At 36.9% G+C, this 21330-nt stretch overlaps 1 protein-coding gene across 1 annotated transcript; it reads left to right on the top strand.

Moving 5' to 3' along the window:
* Nucleotides 1-1098: 1098 nt before the first annotated feature.
* On the top strand, nucleotides 1099-16484 carry AZI2 (5-azacytidine induced 2). Its single transcript, XM_010084056.1, has 7 exons — nucleotides 1099-1323; nucleotides 3737-3862; nucleotides 4202-4301; nucleotides 5996-6144; nucleotides 8942-9003; nucleotides 12959-13074; nucleotides 15776-16484. The coding sequence occupies exons 1-7, from the start codon at nucleotides 1099-1101 to the stop codon at nucleotides 16162-16164; spliced, it is 1167 nt and encodes a 388-aa protein (XP_010082358.1). The 3' UTR covers nucleotides 16165-16484.
* Nucleotides 16485-21330: the final 4846 nt, after the last annotated feature.

Below are 21330 nucleotides of genomic sequence, written 5' to 3'. Positions count from 1 at the left end.
GGGGTGAGGAATCTACTTTTTGTAGATTTGGTACCAGTAGTTTGTTTGGGGTGGGCAGGGGGAGAAATGTTATCAGGTACTGTATAGCATTTGTTATTTGTTAGTATTGCACATAAATACAAGGAACCTTGTCCTTCATCACTGAGTAAGAATGAGCTGTGGTTTTTCTCCCCCTCCCCACCCCCCCTTTTTTTCTTTTTCTTTTTAATCAAAACCCTGAACTTGTTCCCAATAACTAGTAACATTAAGGAAAAAGCTGTTGGCCCTATTTCCCTAAGGCCTGAAGTTCAAAAAAGTATCTGGAGGTTTTTAAAGGTGCTATTTTTTTATATGGCATATATTGTAACAAAAACTCAATCTCGTGATTACTTTGCATTTGTCATTTAGGTGAATTTGCCTAGGGTTTTAGCATGGTAATTTTCTTACCGTTAGATTATTGTCAGTTTTCTTTGTGCATATTGAGGCAGATCATGTCACTGAGTATGTTTTCATATTCACCATATTTGCAATCAAGAATTACTGTAATTTTATGTTTTCTGTTGTGGTCAAGTAAAGAAACACCTGCAGCCTCTTTAAGGACCAGTGCAAGTGTACCTTAAGGTTCTATTCTAAAGTTTGTGAAAAGTATAAATATTTGCATTCAAGAACGAATCAAATGAAATACCTTCCTTTTGGCACTTGTTCTCAGGAGCCACAGTTGTTGGTCCATTTCTTGCAACTGTGATCTCTTTTACTGTTCAGTGCTGACTTGCAAAAATTCTAATGCAATATTCCTTTGAAGTTCAAATGTTTGTGCCAGGCAATTTCTAGGATAGTGTTAAGCCTTAACAAAAATTAATTTGGGGTTCATAAATCTGTTCATAAACTCAAAATATTTTAATCAAGTAACAGTGAAGGATGCTTCTTTTCTAACCAGTGTATTTTCAATGTAAAATGGGTTTCAAGATTTTTCTGCAAGATTAAGATATTTCCTAATTATTCAATCTTATCACACTAAGACAGCAACATTCTATAGTATTATTTGGAAAGTTTTCAGACTCTTGATGAATTTGTCTTTGTGAAAATTTTGCACTCATATCTGTCTTTTTAGCAGCTGTCATGGAGGAGTTGGTAGAGGATGACATCTGTATTTTGAACCATGAAAAAGGAGAGAATGCTCACAAGAGAGATGGGGAGATTCCTGTTTCATGTTACAGTGGAGATGAGTCTGTTGCCTCACATTTCGCACTTGTCACTGCATATGAAGATATCAAGAAACGGCTAAAGGAGACAGAGAAGGAGAACTCCTTCTTAAAGAAAAGAGTGAGAATTCTAGAAGAAAAGGTAAGAAAAAAAAGTCTGTTTACCAGCTTCTGGTAGCAGTTACTGCTTGGATATTTTAAATATTTAAAATAGATACTTAAAATAATTTCCAAGTTAAAAAGTTTTGGTAAATTATTTGTTTAGGTGAAACACAGTTTGTTCCTCTGGTAGTCTAGTTATGCTATACTGGGATTTTTGAGTCTTCCTGGGCATGTATGTGATGCAATGTAGTAGTGCCCTGCAAAGACACTAGCTTTGATTCAGAAAGACATGTAGTTGCATTGGATCATTACTGTATTTCATTTACCTCCTAATGGTGTTTATTAACTTGGGCACATGTGACTTAGTATTGTTGAACAGTGATGTGCCAAGTCTATAAACTATCAGAATTCAGGAACTGTCTAGCGAAAGACTCTCTTGGGCTCAGCATACTGAAAAGATAAGGAAAAATTGGTTGTTAAGAATATCTGTCTATGTCTAGCTAATAGCAGTCTCAACCATGAAATGCGAAGTTGCAGTGCTTAACATGGAGGTGCTGGCTGGCTATTTTTGATGCAGTAATTCTGAAACACAAAGATATATATGACTTTGTTTTATATGCAGTTTCTCATGGCCTTAGTCTAGAAGTTCATTAAAGCTAGAAATTGACCATGGTGCAGGCTTTTCTCCTCAAGTAAAGAAGGCATGGTTAAATGTATATCTATTGTTCAGTAGTGAGTGTGTTTGTACTGCAGACTGTCTTGACTTTGACAGATTGCTTTCTTATTAATATAAGATGGGAAGATAGAGCCTAGAGTTAGAGCTGAGACATTTATTAGGACTTAGTCCTAAGTATGTGCTACTGACTCTTAAAAGTTTATGAAATATGTATTATTTTGTGGCATCAGAGCTTGAGTCACCCTTGGTACAATTTTGAAACACTTATTCAGGAATTCTTGGTGACTATAGTTTGGCAGGATTGACTTTCTGTCAAAAGGCAAAACTTTTACAGCACTTTCTTTATATAAGGTCGTCTGGGGGTAATGGGGATAGGAACAGAGCTCTAGACTGAATATTCTCTGAACCATGCTGAATAACATCTTTTACACGATTACTCAAGAACACAATAAAGAGGACTTGATGATTGTGACAATCCCTTTTAGTCTTCTGTGTTTTGGGTTGGTCTGGTTCAGCTTAATTGTCTTGAAGATGATACTTTGTTTTCCATATAGAAATCTTCTGTCTTAGTATGTGAATACTGTAAAAATGCTTCTATGAGAGAGGGGTGTTGAGAAGCTCTGGGGTGTTAAGTAACAGAACTGACTTTCAGTCTCTGTTAATGGCTAGTGTACCTGTATGATACAAAATACATGGGGAGTTACCCCTTTTGAGTTTCAAATTTCAAAGCCTATGGAACCTTACGGAAAGATTGGTAAGGCTTACGTTCTATCTGAATGGCTTTATTTGGGGGCAAAAATGTAAAGGATGAAACTTAAAACGAGTAGTACAGTTACTTTGCGGGTCAATACAAAAAGCAAAGGACAGAAGCTTCCTATCTTTATGGCTTGCTTTCCTGTACTTTCTTTCAAGCAAACACCTAAAAGAGGAGATATTTAAGTAGATACACAAGTGTCAGTTTTTTGATTTTTGTAATTTTTTGTGTGTGACTTAAATTTACATATATTTTCTGAAAAATTGTTGCAAATACCTAGATTGGGTACACTGAATGTGTTTAACTGCCTCAGTAATTTAAAGCAAGTGTGCAAGATAAACAGAATGAAAAGGATAATGCAATACTTAGTCAAAACAGGAACTTTCTATATGGGCAGATGTAATTTGATATAAGATTTCTCTTTGTGCTTATTAAAATATTGAATATTTTTTAAATCTGTTCCTCTCTTTCTGACAATTTAGTTCTCAGTGCTTATTTCCCCTTGCTTGTCTCTTGCCTTGTCAGGCATTGAGATAGTGGTGACCTGGAAGTTAATAGTTACTTGTAAAATGCTTCTGTTTTGGCCTTTCTCACATAAATACACTGGAAAAAAAATCTTTAGTTTCAGTTATGAGTCATTAAAAAAATTATGTTCAGTTTCCTTTGAATTTTCTATATGTTGTATCTTTATATGCTTAAAAAAGCAGTTTGTACATCTTCAGAGCCTGGAAAAAATATGGTTAAGGGATTGTCAGTGTGAGTAATCATGACCTGTGGATAGTTTTTAAATACTCCCATCAGTAAACTAGTGAGCATTAAGTATGGTTAGAGATTGCAGAATTTGTAGACGGCCTTTTTTGCGTTTTTGTAAAAAATTTTGGTCTATTATCAATGTATTTATTTTCTAAACTAAAAAAAAAAATGCTGTTTAATATTGCAGGCTGCACTATTGCAGTTTTTAAATTTTGCAGGTCTCAATAAAACATGCAAACTTCTTATTTTTCATGTCTGTTAAACTTTTAGCTGCTCGGCTCCCGACTGGAAGAGGAATGCAGTTCAGTTGGACGTGAACAAGTAAATAAGGCGTACCAAGCCTATCGAGAGGCCTGCATTGACCGAGATAATCTGAAAAACAAACTGGATAAAATGGTATGCCTTTTTAAGTAATGACTGAAATGCCTGTTATATAAGTACTGCATAGGTAGTAAATGTTTACTGTAGCATGCATTTTATTTGCTGAAGATCTGTGGTGTTTGTTTTATCACTCCTTTAGTTTTTTAAAGTACAAGTCAGTATTTTCTCTAGGAAGAACAGTTTTAATTATCTCAGTTTTATTACTGGGCTAGGTTAACGCTAAAAAAAAATCAAAGCAATACTTGTTTTTTTTGTTTTTTGGTTGGTTGGGGTTTTTTTAAGTTGAATTGTCCGACATGATAGAAAAAAGCTTCACAAATGATTTGGTTTTGTCTCCCCCACCCCGGAAAATAGATGAAAGAAAGTGCAGAATCCTTAAAAACCTTGAATGAACAGTTGCAGTCTAAAGAAGTAGAGCTGTTGCAACTAAGAACTGAAGTGGAAACTCAACAAGGTATGCATTTGGTTACTTGATCTTAATGTATGTTGACTAGTCTTGGTGGTTATGTTATGATCTCATGGCATGAAGAGGTTTAACCCTATATAGTGGCTAGGGGAAGAGAGGAGTATACTGCAGTGCGGTACTTTGAGCTTGTATGTGTGTTCATTGTAAATGGTGGCATACATGTTAGATTATCATAGGTGAGGATCTCCTTGATAAAGATCTGAGGCTGTTGTGTTCTTCCACTGGAGATCATTTAATAATTTGAGAAATGTGCACAACCTAACAGTTTCATGTACATCTTTGGACCTCACCGCCTTTTCATCAGAGTGGGGCGGGGGCATAATTGTTAATGTATCAAACACTATCCAGTCAATACCACTTCCTCTGCTGCCAGCATATCGCTTTGTCTCACTGTTGGGATATGACAGGTACAAGAGGAGGTTGTATAACAATAGCTGCAGTCAACAACAGTTATGTAAGGGCTGGGAGATGAGGAAAGGCAGAAAGATGCTGGTTGTAGAGAGCTTGGTGGAAAGGGAAGAACAAACAGTGTACTCTAGGAATTCCAAAAGCTTCTGTTACTGCTTTTGTAGAGAGTGCTGTGTAGATGATGGGTATGTAAAATAAAACATAAAAGAAAAAAAATGTTTGTTAATGTACTGTTAAAAGAAAAGAGAAAATGCCATCTATGTCAAGTTAGAGATATGGACTGGACTTCAGATTTTGTACAAATGCAGTAATTTGAAGGGTCTTAGTAAGTATTGCCGTGCTTGAACTGCCTCACTTTCCAAGAGGACCTCAAGCATGTAATACACTACTTCAATTGCACAGGTTTTTAAACCTAGAAGAACAAACCACATATAGTAGTAGTATCATTGTTGAGGACATCATGGTTTAAGGAGGTAAAAAATTCCAGGTTTACAAAGAGAGCTCTGAAAATGTGGTGATTTCGAGCGCTATTTAGTAATCCATTTTACTTATATGTGGGCTCCGAGTACCTTGTTTTGGAAAAATGAGCATATCTTAAGCTTGTTTAAATTGTTAGATCTGGAAGTGAGTGTACCATGCAGTTGAAGACGCGATGGGTTTTCTTCTTGTTATGTTCTTTATTTTCTTGCTGTCTTAACTAGTGTCCTGCTACTGATTTGATGCTAGGATCTTTTTAGGTTGCTTCTTACTGGTGAGCATGTGAATTTGTTCTTTCTAATAAGACTTAGGTAACTTCTAGACTTTACCCTGTTGTTTTGATGGTGAGTTTTGTAGTTCTGTTTGGAACTTCTTAATATTAAATGAGAAAAAACTTAGGGCAAATTATGTAATGATATAAATATGAGAGGGAAAAGGCTTGTGTTTTCAAAGCATGTAAGAAGCAAACAAGTTGGTGTATATATCGTGCGTGTTTGCCATTAACACATTTTTATATTTCCAGTGCCTTTTTATGCTGTTACTTCCTTTTTCTTTATGTAAAATCTCCAATGTGTTCTTGGAAAGTAGGCCTTCATACTTTAAACTCAGAAAATAGACTACTTTTCTGCTAATGACTTTAGCAGTGTTACTGTTTCTCTGTTGTCATAGACTGCAGTTTCTTCAGAATGTATAACTTTTTTTGTAGGGCATGGGCTGGTTGAGGTGAAACCTTACATAGTGAGTTACATTTCTTGAACTGAGACTGAAGTCTGATTGTCTTGCTTGTGTTCTTATAGTGATGAAAAATCTGAATTGTACTCAGTCCAGCTGGGAAATAGAGAAGCTGAACAGTGACCTGAAAGTGCATAGTCTTGAACAGGATCTAGAAAAGCTCAAGCAAGAGTGCAGCAGTCTCAGGAAAGAGTTGCAAAAATCCAAGCAGAAGGTAACTTTATTTTTAAGGAATTTTTGTATTAATAGATTTGACTGTGTTACAGCATTATTTAAATCCCTTGTTCAAGCAAAATAAACGGTAAATAAAGAGATGTAAAGTATATAATTGAGTGAAAGATTAACATCCCAATAAAATTAACCTTAAATATTTCATAGACTGACTTGATATTTGGAAATAATGCACTTACATAGGTGAGATTTCCCAGCTGTTGCCCAAATAACAAGGGAAAATAAAGCTTCACAATTTCTTAGAAGCAGCCGATCAGATTAAAGTGTCTTATGCTGGTATTTGTCTTGGGCTGGACTTAGAAAGTTTGGCCAAAACCTGGTTTATTTCTGGTTTTGTGGGTTGGTTTGTTGTTTGTGTTTTGGTTTGTTTGTTGTTTTGTTTTTTTTTATTTTAAAACAAGAGAATGCTTATGTTAAAAAGATCCCGTGAACATTGTTAAGGAGCTCCAGCCCTTTTCTTTAGGGTAGTTAGTTGTATGCAGCTTGTCAGGAAAATGGATTTTTGTAACAAGGCTTCCAGAATCTTGCTATGCCCCCTTTAGTCTGGGGCAAGTGTCTATTGTGGGGGTCTCACTGTGTAACGTAGATGTGGTTAGGATCTCAAAAAGGAAATTAAGATAGCTTGACAGTAGTAAAATGCATTAAGTTAAAAAAAAATGCCTAGTGCATGCTTACTGCCTTACATGGTAAAAGGTCTAGTGGCAGTCTCTAGGACTCTACAGTCACAGTGAACTCGCACAATAAGTGTAAAAGACTTAAATGTGATAATTTGAAGAGGTAGACTATTTTAGGTTTCTTATAGTCATTATTAATTATTATGTAATCTTGAGTCACGTGATTATTTCATTCAGCCAATATTCAGTGTATGTAAGACTTGCAAATAGAATCTTTGCATGGCCATCATCCTGCCTTCAGACAGGCTTGGTTTAATTTGGAAATGTTTCTTTGGCTGTTTTTCTTGTGGGCACACTTACATTAGTACAGAAATGTACTTTTGAAGCAAATCTCCTACTCGCCACTGCCTACTGTGCCTTGCATTATGGAGCAGTCAGTAGTATGGGAACTGGCTTGTTTTTGGATGAAACTAAGAAGATGCACCCCAACCCCTCCTGGGCATTCAGGGACCAGACTAGAGCCAGCCTGAAGTAAAGGCGTTGTCCCCTGCTGCCCTCAAAGCATACATAGTTACGGTGTTGCGATCTCAGCACTGAAGGTCAGTCTCTACAGATCTGCTGCTGTCATACCACACTCCTAGCTTATGCAGACAGGTTACTGCATCGGTTGTCTTGTTTCAGGCTTAGTCTGTGTTTTTTCCACTAGGTGGGGATAAAGAACGTACGTTACCCTGAAGGCATGTGAGGAGTTTTATTACCTTCTGTTACTGTTGTCTGTTTTCACTTGTATCTGGAACTCTTTTAGGTATTTTCAATAACTTGTGAATTCTGAAGGCATACTGTAACTTCGGTGTAATTCTGGTGTCTTCAGGTAGCTCTATAGAATAGTGTAACAGCTATATAAATAACTAAAGGTTGCAGATTGTATTGTGGAGTGAATGTTGCTAGAAAGAACAGTCTAAAATACCAGTTGTAAGAAATACTACACATAACACTGTTCAAATAATGATTATGCCACCAGCTTTAATTGCAAAGAACAAATATAAGGAACAGCTTTTTTTCTTTTTTCTTGCTTTTTAAATGTAATTTCTTCTTGATCTGGTAAGTGCTTAATATAGGAAAATAAAAGGTACAAGTTTTCAAATGTGGGATAATATAATGAAACCAGTTGTCTTTTTTTTTTTAACTATGAAATTGAATCTCTGATGGCTAGTGGTGGGAAAGTCTTCAGGAGGGGGAAAAATTGTCAGGTGAAATACAGAGAAGTGTGATCAGTAGGCAATGGTAGGTTAGTATTGTTTTGAACCCAGCTGGTATTTTTGTGATTACTGGTTTTTAATTACATTAGTTAGCATTTTCATATGTTTTCTACCTTAGGCAAGTATGCTTTCTATTTTTTTTTCTAATTTTAGATATTCTTATTTAGGTTTTGCATTGTATTTGATGCAGCGTGTATGTTATATTGACAAGTTGCTTGAAATGTATATAGACCATCATGAAGCCACAGTGACAGGTATTAAATTCATAACAGCTTTGGCTAGAGGCAATGGTAGTAGGAAGGGAACATGAAGAGAAGGGATATGAATGGGAACTCATCACAGGTGAAGGTCTAATAGAAACATGGCTAACAAAGCAAGCCCAGTGTTGAATTTGTTAAACAGGCTGCTTGTATGCACATTTAAAGCAGTCTTGCAAACTCAAGGGATAAATTATGTTCTATCATAAAAGTAAGTTGTGGAAAGTTAATCTCTAGTGAAATAGTTGTCTTTAATTTAAAGGTCTTTATATACTGGGGCAGGAAAAGAACAAGGGAAGACTGATTCCTTTTTTTTTTAATGGAAGTCAAAAGCCTTTCTCAATTTCTGCTTTTCAAAGAATCACAAATTCTGAGAGCTCAGCTGTTTGATTTTTGTCTGTTTTTAAAAAGAGTATGGTGGTGGCTGAGGAATGCTCTCACATAAGTAGGTAATTTAAACATTTTTAAGTGGAAATTCTTAGTAGATGTCTCTATGTCCATTTTGAAAACCATGGCAGCCAACACTGCTGAAGGCTACTTTACTTATGAATTTTAATATTAGCAAACTTGTCGTTTCACTGTAGTATTTTCAGATAGAAGATCTGAATTCGTATGTTCATTTCTTCTCTGTCTTCTACTCTGTTATGCAGGACCAGGCTCAAGAGGAGAAGCCGTTAAATGGAGACCTCCTTCAAAGGCAAGACATCCAGAGGTATGAAAATCAAGTGGCTTTCATGTTTTAGTTTTACTTTATTGAGGGACAGTTATTTGAACAAAGAAATATTCTTGCAATCTGTTTGTATATGTTATTTCAAATTACATAATCCTAGGTATACTTATTTAGCAAGATCATTGTAATTTCTTTTTTTCTTTGTTACATTGGTAGTCCAGGATGATTGATGATGATAAGAAAACATTTACATCTTCAGATTGTTGTACTGAAAATGAATGTTAAATTATCTTGGATTTAAAAATCAGCTTTTTAATAATTAGTTGACTTGAGGAATTCATAGATAAATTTAAGTCTCATCCTAGCTTTAGACTATCTTCATTTTGCGTATAGGCAGGTTTCTGTGTTTGCATAGCGTTGTAGTTTTGACCCTGGGCTGGGAGCCAACTCCACACAGCTGCTCGCTAACCCTCCACCCTCCTGGGGATAGGGGAGAGAATTAAAAGGGTAAAGGAAAAAAAAAGACTTGTGGGTTGAGATAAGAACAATTTAACTAAACTACAGTAATATTGAAAATAATAGTGATGATGATAATAATAATAATAGTAATATATACAAGTGAGTGATATACAGTGATACTGCTCACCACCTGATGACCAAGGCTCAGCCCATTCCTGGCTAATAATGGTGGAGCAGGGAGAGTCCCAAAACCATGACCCCAGAATGGAGATAAAGAGCCTGGATGTCTGAGACCAAGAGCTAACCAAGGGAGCAAGATGAACCTGGGAGAGGGACCCACTGGAGAGAGTTGACCTGGAAAAAGAGAAAAAGCTTCTGGACAGAGCCTTACCTATATGCTGGGCATGTCATGCATCATATGGAATAGACTATTGGCCAATTTGGGTCTCATTCCTAAACCTAAGATTGAATCCTAGGCCAGTAACTGGGGCTGTGCTCCCTCCCAGCTTCTCTTGCACCTGCGGACGCTGGCATAGCAGAGAAGCTGAAAAATCCTTGACTGTCCTGGCAGCAACTCTAAACATCAGGATGTTATCAGCCTTCTCAGCATCCAAAACATAGTCTCACAGTAGCTACTATGAAGAAAGTTAACTCTGTCTCAGCTGAAACCAGGATGGCTTCAAATCTCTTGCTTAGTGTCGGAATGTACGTTCTTAGTGCAGTGCAATAATATTTCTACTAGAAGACATTTTGAAGGATTTTTTTTTAAATATTGAGGAGCCATTTTGTGACTTATCCAGAAACAAATAGTAGCTTTCCAGAAAAATGCTAACATACCAGAAAGCATTTGTTCTCATTTTGCTGCCATTCAAATAATAATTGTTTATATCATAAACTGTGTTATCCTGTCTTGAGTATGTGTGCCATATTAGAAAGTATACATATCCTTAAATTCTTTATGCAAAAGAAAAATTAATGAATGCATTGAAGTTCCCAAATATTCTGTCCTACAGAATGAAATACTAACTACATCTCTTATACCTAGTTATGCCTATTTGTGTACTTCCACGATTTTCCACAAGAGGGAAGAGTGGTCCTTCATAATTACAGATTGTTTAGCATAATACCTTGTTGCTTACTTGGCTATTGACGCGATGGGAAAAGAAATCATTCACTGGAAGAGAACAGCACAGATGTTTCTTTTCATGTGTTCTCTGGTGTAATGATGATAATACTATACACGCTGTACACAAATTACACTTTCACCTTTCACCTTGACTGGATAGCTAGCTAGCTAACACTTTTTCTTGTGGTTTCTGCTGGAACTTCATAGTCAGTCTTACATGCATGAAAAAAGGTGTTATCTCAAGGTAAAGCTGTTATCTCTTTGTGGAATAAATCTGCCCTGGAAGATCAAAGTGATATTCAGGTGGCAACCATCTGAATTAGCATATGTACAGTATAGTGCTTATTGTAATATGACATAAATAATGAACGTGTAATGTGTACTGAATATATAAGCCTGTCCAAAAGTCTGTAGAAAAACACTTGAAAAACCTCCTATGTGAAACATTTGTTGTAGCAAGCAGTCCTGCTGTTTATGGGAGATGGGGGCATTTGCAGTTAGTGAACTTTTTGGAAAGTAATTATTTCATACTCCTTAGCAGCCTGCAGTTCTGACTTAAAATTCTTGGTTTGCAGATCTACTTTGCTGTAGATTTAGATAGGCTATCACATTCAAGGTTTAGATTACATGTTAGAAGGCAGTACAGGAAAAAATTCCAAGTGTGTGAAATCCTTGCTTTTCAGTTGCGATTTCCTTGATTTATCTAAGCCCTTTCCATCTGATTGGTGGCAGACACCAAGCTGGTCTAATGTTTACCACTTATATATGTGAATATACTTAAATATTGGACAGTTCTGTTTGGATGTAACTAAAGTTTGATCTTATTTTTGAGCCCAAAACACATGAATAAATGAACTGTGGTTGCCACATTAACTGGATTTTAAAATTGTCTTCTCTTAGCAGTTCAGAGAGACAAATGGATTCTGCAGTAAAACAACCATAGTTTTAGCTGAACTTCCTGAAATATAATTTCTGAAAATTTTAACTGTTTCTGTCAGAATTGATGGTGCCTCATACATTACTTATTAAACTATCTCTTTTAACACAGTTTTCGAATATGAATTTTTGTATTCTGGGGAAATATTTCTGTGTATAGAAGAAAGTTTAATTTCTTTGTTTTAGGGGAACTCTTTTAGTGTTAACTTGCAGAACAGAATAATAGCTGTTTCTCAGAGTGCTTTTGAACACATTCATGCCTGATAAATTTCATGCAGGAGTGATCCTAAATTGCTATTTCAGAGGGATAGGGATCTGTATATATGCATGTTTGAAAATACAGTTGTTATATAGCTTAATAGTTCTTAGTCATCTCAACAATAGTTTGAGGCACTGAACTGTTTTCAGATAAATGTATTTTAGGTGAATATAGTGAGGAAGAAAGAAATATTCTGGAAACTCTCATCTGTGATACTTGTCCTCACTAAATGTGTTTTGATGGAATGTTAAGCATTTAAAAAAAAATTAATTCATTGATTTCATGTTTAAGTTGAAATAACTGCATCCTTATGTCTTGGAACACTCAGGTTAATTATTAATCAACATAAATGTGATGTTCAGCGAGCCTCTGCTCGAAATTATACCAAGAAACATACGGTGATGCTGACTTTTCTGATTTTTGTGTTCTTGTTTTCTTACCAGCTACTAACCTGAAATTTCAATGTTGGAACAGTGCTGCTGTTGCTGAATGTGTTTCTCATATTAAGCTGTCTTATCAGAGAATGAGTTGGGTTGCTATATTTTACACTGTCTGATAAGGCAGTGTGTTAACATAAAATAGATGACTTGAATATTCAACAGTATGTTTTATATTTTACTTTGGTCTGTGTGGGGATGGTCAGTTTCAATGTCAGGTCCAAATTCATTGTAGCAAAATGAATGGTGTGAAGACCCTAATACTGATTTTGATTGAATATTTAAAAATTATGATCAATTAATGTTGCTAGGTTCGTAACATATGATGGTATGTGTGGTCATTTTATCAGAAGCTATTCAAAGTTAATACTTTACCTTGTTTGCAGTCTAGTGTTTAATATAGTTTTTAAGAAGTATTCCTTGGAGATGACTAATTTTATGTTGAGATGGTTAGTTTCAAACAATGAAATTGGAGAATATGCTTCATATTTCTTTTCATTTGGGGAACTTGAATTTATTAGTATCGTATAGGATATTAATATGTAATACATTACCTATTGTAATATGCAAGAGTCAAATAAAATATACAAAAGACCATCAGTTTAAGATAATTATCAGTACTGCTCAATTAATTTTAATTATGATAGTCTAGTAAAACTGGCAGTGTATGTCAGGCAAAAATGATTTATTAACTGTTAATGCTTGATAGCATGTTAGTAGGCATGAGGGTGCTTTAGAGGTAGCAATTAATTAACTTTTTAAAAATTTTTGTTTTGAAAGTGTGCAACAAGCATATTGGGAACTGAAGAGAGAAATATCTAATTTGCATCTAGTGACTGACATGCAAGCTGAGGTTCTACGAAAACTGAAAAGAAACCCAACTGCAACCAAGAAAGGCAAGTCAGTGTTTGCAGTAAAAGACCTTACAAACACAAACCGTTGATTCAAGCTGTACCATTTCAAAAAAGAAACAAGCTATTATATCTTATCAGAATCTCATCAATTGAAGTTGATAAGATAGACTATATTATGGTTCCAGCCTACCCATTTTCTGCTTTTGCTTCTGTCTCATGCTGGTCAACTTCACACATAAAGGTGTTGCTGATGTGTTTTTTTCTTCAGTACTGTATTCTGTTCCCCTTGTGGCTTTTTTCTCAGTCAAGTGTTGCTTATGTGCACAAGGCTGAGGTGTTAAGTTTACTCTTATTTGACCTTTTCCCACAACTGCTTCATATTAGGGGAAAAAAAATCTTTTTGCAAACAGTCTTATTTTCCCAGTATACAATTTATAAAGTATTAATTTGGCAACATGTTAAAATCAGAATTTAATAGACTGAAATTCCTTTATGGTTGCATATTTTTTTGTGTTGGCATTCAGAAAAGTTGTCTTTCTAGTGAACTGCTACGCAAGGTGACATTTTCCGTATGTCAAATACTGAGGCTGCAAAGCTGCCGTATTTCTGCTGCTATGTTGCAAATAATTAAGGGGAAAATAATTTCCACATAAAGGATGTATAATTTCTATAAGCAGCTCATCAGGTGGTTCTTCTATTTCATATGTATGTTTCAGTCAAGCCAAATGCTTTACAAGAGAGCAGTCTTACTCTGGTGGGGCCAGACCAACAGTCTGTTTATTGCAGTGGTTATTTTCTTTGTTTTCTGCTCACTTCAATTGTGGTATTTACTGTGTTCGGAATGCAGAAGATGCCGGTGAAAGACGGTGAACTTGGTTACAATGTATTGGTAGCAGTCTCTGATGCAGCTATCCAGTACAAGATCAAGACACTTTGTTTCTAAACAGCTTTGATTGGCTCAGTGAGGTAACGATAGGATTCACCTTCCCGCCAAGCAGTACCTTTGTCTGTGGCCAGCAGTGATTAATGGTCACTCTCTGGTCCCTGGCTATCAGCACATTTTTGTAGACTTTGGTTGTATTATTACCAGGTGAGTCTGTGTTCCTACAATTCTAAGACACATTTGTCAAATAACTTCAGCAGAGAAACTAGGAAGTGAATAAGGTTTTAATCCTTAAGTCTGTTGAGGTTTTATGTGATCATGTATCTTTCTGTCCTTATTTTTAATTTGAAGTTATGTGTCTTGCCACTACAGAAGTACGGTTTTTTCTCTCCTACCTGGTGAACAGTCTGATTTTCTGCAGTTGCTAATGCAGGTGTACAGTCACAGCTGTAAAAGACATTATTGATTGATTGTGAAACAAAGGATTTTGCCTGTTGATCTGTAGGCTTTTTTTCATTATTTTTTCAGAAGTATGTAAGAGTGGTTTTTTCAGCAGAAATGAAAACTATCTTTTTTGTTTGTTTACCTTGCTTGCCAGCCTCACTTAGGAATGCAGTGCAGATATATCTGTGCTTATATTTATAGAGAAATTTTGGCTTATGCAAAATGTGGGTAGAACTTACTTCAGACTTCCCCTTCCTATACCTGTAGTACTAGCTATTTTACGATATACAAACTAGTTGCTGCTATAAAGAGGTGCATAAAGTCTGCAGAACACAATGTCATTATTGCTTAACAGTTTTAGTTAACATGCAGATTCTACTTAGCTGTCACTTCTGTCTGGAGGTGTTTTCAACAAACATGTCCGCTTATGGGAGGCTTTTTTACATTTTCAATCAATTTTCAGTGGCTTCCATTTTTCTTGAACTTCTAAAGGTCTGTAGACCTTAAATTGCTTTTTATACCTGTTAGCATAAAAGGCCAAATCAGTTCTTTAGTATGTCTTTCAGATAAGATACCTGTTCTACTGGAAGGTGCTTTTGGCAGACATTTGCAAATTGGGTACCGCCTTTAATTTATGGAAGTTGTATTCTTTGACGAAAATACCGGCTCCTTGGTCTGTCCCTTAAGCACTAAAGTTACAAATCACAGTTCACACTACTCCCCTCACATGTGTATGTAAATTATCACTACAATAAATGACCTGGTTGTATTTGGTCGTCCATTCAGATGGTGTTGAAGGTGCAGCTCTTTCATTTCAGGTAGATGCTGTTCTGTTTGAAAATCCTCCCCTTTCTCATGTGGTTTAAAACTCCCCTGGAATTTCAGATGGCTGGTCTCTAGCTTTACTTTCGGAAGTCAGATGATGGAGCACAGAGAATCTGTGAAGGCCATGCATTTCCCTCTTACTGCTGCATGGACAGGGAGAATTCAGGTTCTTGGCAGCCTGAGAACACAACTTGTTAAAACGATCAGTAGAGCAGGAAGAAGCATGCTTTGTGTAAGCAATGTTCTGATTCTAGTCTGTTTCTCCAAGTGCATGAAAATCCTCTCTGTTTCAGCGTTCATACCAGTCTTGTCAAAGAGATGCATCAGTTTTATTTGGGTTCAGGTGGGAACAGGGAGGCTTCCTTGGTGTTGGGTGTATTTTAGACATTGGGATTTCAGGATATCTGTTTCATCTTGCAAAATCAGACTGAGGAGGTTAGTATGTTCAGTTTGTAACTTAGATATGGTCTGAAAAATTGTAGCTTGAAAACACTGGGTTTAATATACCTGCTATACTGTAGTATATTTGGAGTATATGAAAAGTCCATTAGATAATGTAATTTAAAAATCTTTTTTATCTTCTTTCTTCAGCTGCCTCTACTGCACCAGTACAGTGTGTTGACTTGAACATTTCAAAGCTGAATTTGACATCTGGGGTAGCCTATAAAAAATTCTCACAAAATGATAAAGTACTCTGCAATGCTGTGTCTCCCCCTCTGCCAAGAGATGTAAAAATCCCATCTGAAAGGGCGACTCTACAAGCATGGACAGATGAGAGACCGATTCCAGTTGATGGCAAAACGTTTCAGGAAGACCATTCTTATGGAAAGAGCTCTCTGGAAGATAATTCCTGGGTATTCCCAAGTCCTCCAAAGCCTAATGAGAATGTATTTTGGGAAATGAAAAATAAAACAACCTTGTTAAACTGTCCAGCAGATTACCTGGATCAGTGTAATCAAAACTGTCTGCACAAGAGTTAAACAATTTTTGGGATGAACTGAGGCATTTTTAGAATGGTTCTGAATAGGCACCTTAAAGCTTGAACTTTTAAAGGGGGAAAATAAATTGCCTGAAATGTTCGTTCTTTCTTTTTTATTTTTAATTCTAGTTCTGGAACAGAAAGCCTAGTCTTCCTCTGCAGTAAATCAGGAGCAAGTTCCTTGAAGTTAAAGCTGTGCTGGTATAATGTAAATATAAAGAAATTAGCGTGGGGCCTAGATAGTCTTGTATTGCAAGTGGCAAACATTTGCAAAAGATTGCACTGAAAAGTGAGTTCTTGGAATAAAACAAAATAATCCAGTTGTGTATTTGTTTGCTATTTATATGTTTTCAGGAAAATACTTGGTATTCTATGTTAAAACCTGCAACAGTGCTGCACTTATTTTTTGACAGTTTGGTTTTTTTTCAGAGTAAGACATAGTGAACAACTGGATTATCGCTCCTTTCCTCATTTCAATTTGCTTTCCGATTTCTCTGGTTTAGAAGTGCATTTTTATGTAACTTTTAACTAAGAAGGGGAGATTTTTTTTTGTCAAATCTTGATTTTTATTAGGTAGTGGCAAAAGAAAAATCACTCCTAGGCTATCCTGTTTAGATTGTACCCTTTTGGGCCTTATTGTGAATTATAAAGGATCAAAAGAAGTAATGCTGCTGAACAGTGTGAATCCTTGAATGTTCAGCTTCAGTTCATGCTTCAGTTCATGCTGTAGGAGACTGACTTGATTCTGGGCACAGTGGTACCTGCCCCAGAGTCATCCTGTTCACGGTGCAGTTATCCTTCTTGTGCCTCCTTTGCACAGCACCAGAACCTTGACTTTTGTATTTGTGTGGTGGTGAAGGCTACGAACTTTTCTTTTGTTAAAGAAACAAAGCCTTAATTTAATCTGACTATAGGTGTTGTAGCATTGTTGATACACATCAAAAGTATTTTTGTGGTATCGTTAGTATGCCACCAAGAACTAGAGTTATTTGAATTGCAACTGCCTGCTTTATAGATTATGGGTCTCTAAGCACTATTTTTATTTTGTTTCCTCTTAAGGCAAAGAACTGGTTTTAGACAAGTACAACTTACGTCTTATTTTTAAACTGCTCTCCTTCATATCTGGCTTGATACAACAGGGTGAAGTGAAATGCCTTGACTGCTCAATACATTGAAGAAAAATGCTTTGTATTCTAGATCCATGATACCTAACTTGTATTGGGTGGGCAGACACTTAATACTAAATGTTGTTTGCTGATGGGTTGGTGGGTGTTCAACTTCACGGGTCCAGCTTAAGATCAATATAATAAAAATTAATTTCACAGCTGTTTAGTAGCAAATTATCTTAAAATTGCTTGCAAATACATGGGGAAGCTATGACTGTAGCATGGCCGTAGTAATGATGGGCTGTACAAATCTTACCAAGGTGCTACATGACCCATGTGGTTCCAAACACTTTCTTCCCTGTGGAGTAAGTACTTCATACGATGCGCATCTTCTCCCCTTTCAGCTTGTCTATCAAAGTTTAAAAAATGCCTTCCAGATACCTTCTACTGTATTAGTGAAGAGCATACATAACTAATGTTTTCCATTCACCAGATACTGTTTTTATCTTCCTATTATCTTGCTCACGTACACTGGCTTGTCTGTGATTAATGGAAATGGTGTCAGATGCTGGAATTTATTCTGACCAATGAACACAGCTGACTCAGGGGAGTACAATGTCTTGGAAAGTAATAGAACAAAACCCAATATGCATAAAACAAATCCAAGTCACTAGGCTTTAGCTGATAGAACCAACTACCTGTGTAATAACAAAGCAGCAGAAAACATTTCTCATGAGGCTGCAAAAGCTATATGGTATCTAGTTCTAATGTAGCTTACTTTTGGGGTTCCCCACCTCAACATTACAGAAGCTTTTTATTAAATGATGTATTATCCAGCAGACATCAATGTGATTAATACTTTGATTTGTGCAATGAAGGAATTCTACTGTGTAAGATTTTAAAATAAATTTATTTTTGTTTGAAATTGGTTTCACTTACAAATTTCCTTTCAGTATTTGGCACAAGGTTTTTTTACTCTGTTTTAATTTCTTGATTGTGTATAAAGGCCATTCCAAATAGAAACAGTTCAGTTTGAGGTTTATCCTCGTCCACTCAGGTGAAAAACAAATCCTCTCTAGACTGCTTCTGTGTATTCTGCGAGAAGTATTCTTTTGGATGTTGAAACCTGAAGGATTTGGTTACCTTAAGCTACAGCATGTTCTTGTGGTTTGACTGCTTGTGTCAAAAGCTTCCTGGTCAGCCTGTCCTGTCCTGTACGATGGGAAGACTTAAAATTAAGCTTGCCTGTGCAGTGCCTGAGAATTTCCGCGCTTTGCCTTTGACTCTTGGTTTATCTTTTGTACGGTTGCCTGTACTGGAGAAGGGAGCAGCGATGTTTGCTGAGAGGGACTTCACAGGAACTGCTGATAACGCCAGAGAGGAGGACAGGATAACAGAGAGCTTGCTGTAGGCAGTATTTCCAATCCAGTCACTCATTGCTGTGGCCAACTGTAACATTTGAAAAGAAGTCCCCAGATTTGAAGTCACTCGGGAGCTAGCTGGCTTGTGAAGCATCTGTTGGTCTGAAGCATACAATCAAATTTTGACTCAAGATGGAAAAGTTATTTAAATTCATGCCACTGGTGGCTTACAGTGCTTTTTCAATTTTCAGAAGTGAAAGCTTTTCATCACAGTGGCAGCAAATTAGATGCAGAAGTGGCTGCAGTAAAGGGGTTCTGGTGTTTTGTGTGCACACATGTGCATTGGTTATATAAAATCATAAAAATATGTAAAGGATGGACCAAAGTCCTTAAGTATGTATGTTAAATTACACCAAAAAAATTAACTTGAATGCAAAATCTGAACATTTTAAAACTTCACCTAACCCACTGATTTGACAATTTTCAATTTAAGAAAGCACTAATTCCATTTAACAGAAATGGAAGACAGCTTTTGGGGCAGGAGGAGGTTGTTGCTTTCCACATTTAAGTGAGCATACAGCAGGCTGATGAATATGTATTTGGAGAGTTGGACTAACCTAATAACTCACATGTAAACTTCCACTGTTTGATTCATTTTAAGTATTTTTAAAACCTGATCATTTTAAGTCTGCCTGCCAGTTTTGTGGGTTTACAACTGCATTAGTTTTCCTCTTATGTGAACTGGCCATATTGAAGAAAGCGAACTCCCGAATCAGCTGTGATGCTCTGTCAAATCTCTGCAGCTGGAAAAAGACGAGAGCAGTACTAGAGAGATGGTGGAGTTGCAGTAAGACACTACCCATTCCAAATAATTTAACACAGGCCCATGTGAGTACAATATGAACAATACTGGTGATGTAAAGCAGATTTAATTTTATTTCAAAACCTGCTTGCAGTAGATGTCAATAGTCCTGTGCTCAGACACCTGTATTTTTAATGATGCTGTGGCCTGGTAAGGGAAGAGCGAAAAGCTCTGGTAGCTGACTGACTCACCTGCAATTTTTTCTGATCTTCAGACAGGCCCCGTGAAGAACACTGGTGTCATGTTTCCTTGTTGCTTTGTGTAGTTTGAATACAAAAAGGCACATGGGTTTTTGGAGGTTTGTTGTATTGCTTTGTTTTCTTCAGGCTCAGGCTTTTGCCCCTTTCTGGAGGGGGAGTGGTGTGCTACTTGTAACTGTATGGCCATAAGACAGTGGACAAAAGTATTTCTTTTATTGTCAGCACTAAAGGTAAACTCTAATTTTAATTGAGTTGCAAATTCCCAAGTCTGATAAGCAGCTGAACCTTAAAAAAAAAAAATATTCTGTTCTCTTTAGTAAATGTGTTGTGATGTGAACTGAGATCAGTGACCAGCAGAATTAATTTCATTATATTTTAAGATGGAAGAGACAAAGTGCTTCAAACATCAAGGCAATATAAGGTACAGTAATTAATTGGAAAGACCAAGTATGGATGTTTGGTCTAGGGGAGAAGCATGAAAGAAACAACCAGGTGCTTATTGTTACTGAACTGATTTTGAACTAGGTGGAGCACTTAGATTTCAACTGTATTTGACCACTCAGAGTAAACAGAGCACAAGCTTGCAGGAATTACTTGAGGAGGAGTCGGGCTGTACTAAGTATGAGGCAGAATGGTTTTCTGGCTTACAGAGTAATCGCCGGGTGAGGACGCGGAGACTACAAGGGTAGAAGTTCCACTCCTCTCTGACAACCCTGTGTGTTACAAACTGCTGCTCACCTTTTCTCTGAGTTTTCATTTTACTCTTGGAAGGCAAAAGACACTGCCACCCCTTTTCCTCCTTCTAGATTTCACATTTGTAGGGAGCTTCTCTCAGGAGTTTGAAGGGAGCTCTAATACACTGCGAGAGTGTACTTTCAAGTGCAAAACGGGGCTGTCTTGGGTGCTTGCCAAGTTCTCCCAAGTGCCCCAAAGAGGCAAAGATAGGCCCCTTTGCTGCAGAAACTGTGACGGATGCCTTGCTACTCTGTGCCAGGGTGCTATGCTAGCTGGAAGACTTTATTCCATCAATGTCAATCAACAGCACCATGCAGTGGATGGTTTTAAACTGGCTGAGCATACGGTTCCCGTTAAAGGAGGCAAGGACCAGGTGCAGGCTACTTGTGGAGCCACAGCGAAAGCTGTGCAACTTTGTGAAAGCTTCTAGTTGTAACAGGCAGCTGTAAAATTGGAAGTACAACCACTTGGTAATGCCACCTTGATTTTTAAGAAGGCCGTGTGTTAAAAAACATCAGGCACTTATGCAAATATTGTCTCTGATGGTCTAGGGCTGTTGCCACACTTCAGACTTTGGCTGACCTACTTGAGTTAGTCCCTGCCTCTGCACTTACCCTACGAATATGATAAGTTACTTTACTTGAAAACACTGGAGACACACTTAGACTAATAATTCCACCAATTGTTCACTCCTATGCAGAATAATAATGATGTATAATTGATTTAAAAATGAAAAAACATATGAAGAGACATCTAAGGACAATTCATGAGAGTTGCAATCCCTGGTTTAGCTGTAGATGGCTGGGGGAAGTACTGCATCTCTGCACCCGTGGTCACTCCCTCTAGCCTATAGGTGGTTACTCTTGGTAAGTAGAGGCAGCTGTGTGTTGTGTTTTGGGGGGA

Source organism: Pterocles gutturalis, unplaced genomic scaffold, assembly GCF_000699245.1.
Source record: "Pterocles gutturalis isolate BGI_N339 unplaced genomic scaffold, ASM69924v1 scaffold24070, whole genome shotgun sequence".
NCBI classification, from domain to species: domain Eukaryota; kingdom Metazoa; phylum Chordata; class Aves; order Pterocliformes; family Pteroclidae; genus Pterocles; species Pterocles gutturalis.
This window is presented reverse-complemented; position numbering and strand designations above follow the sequence as displayed.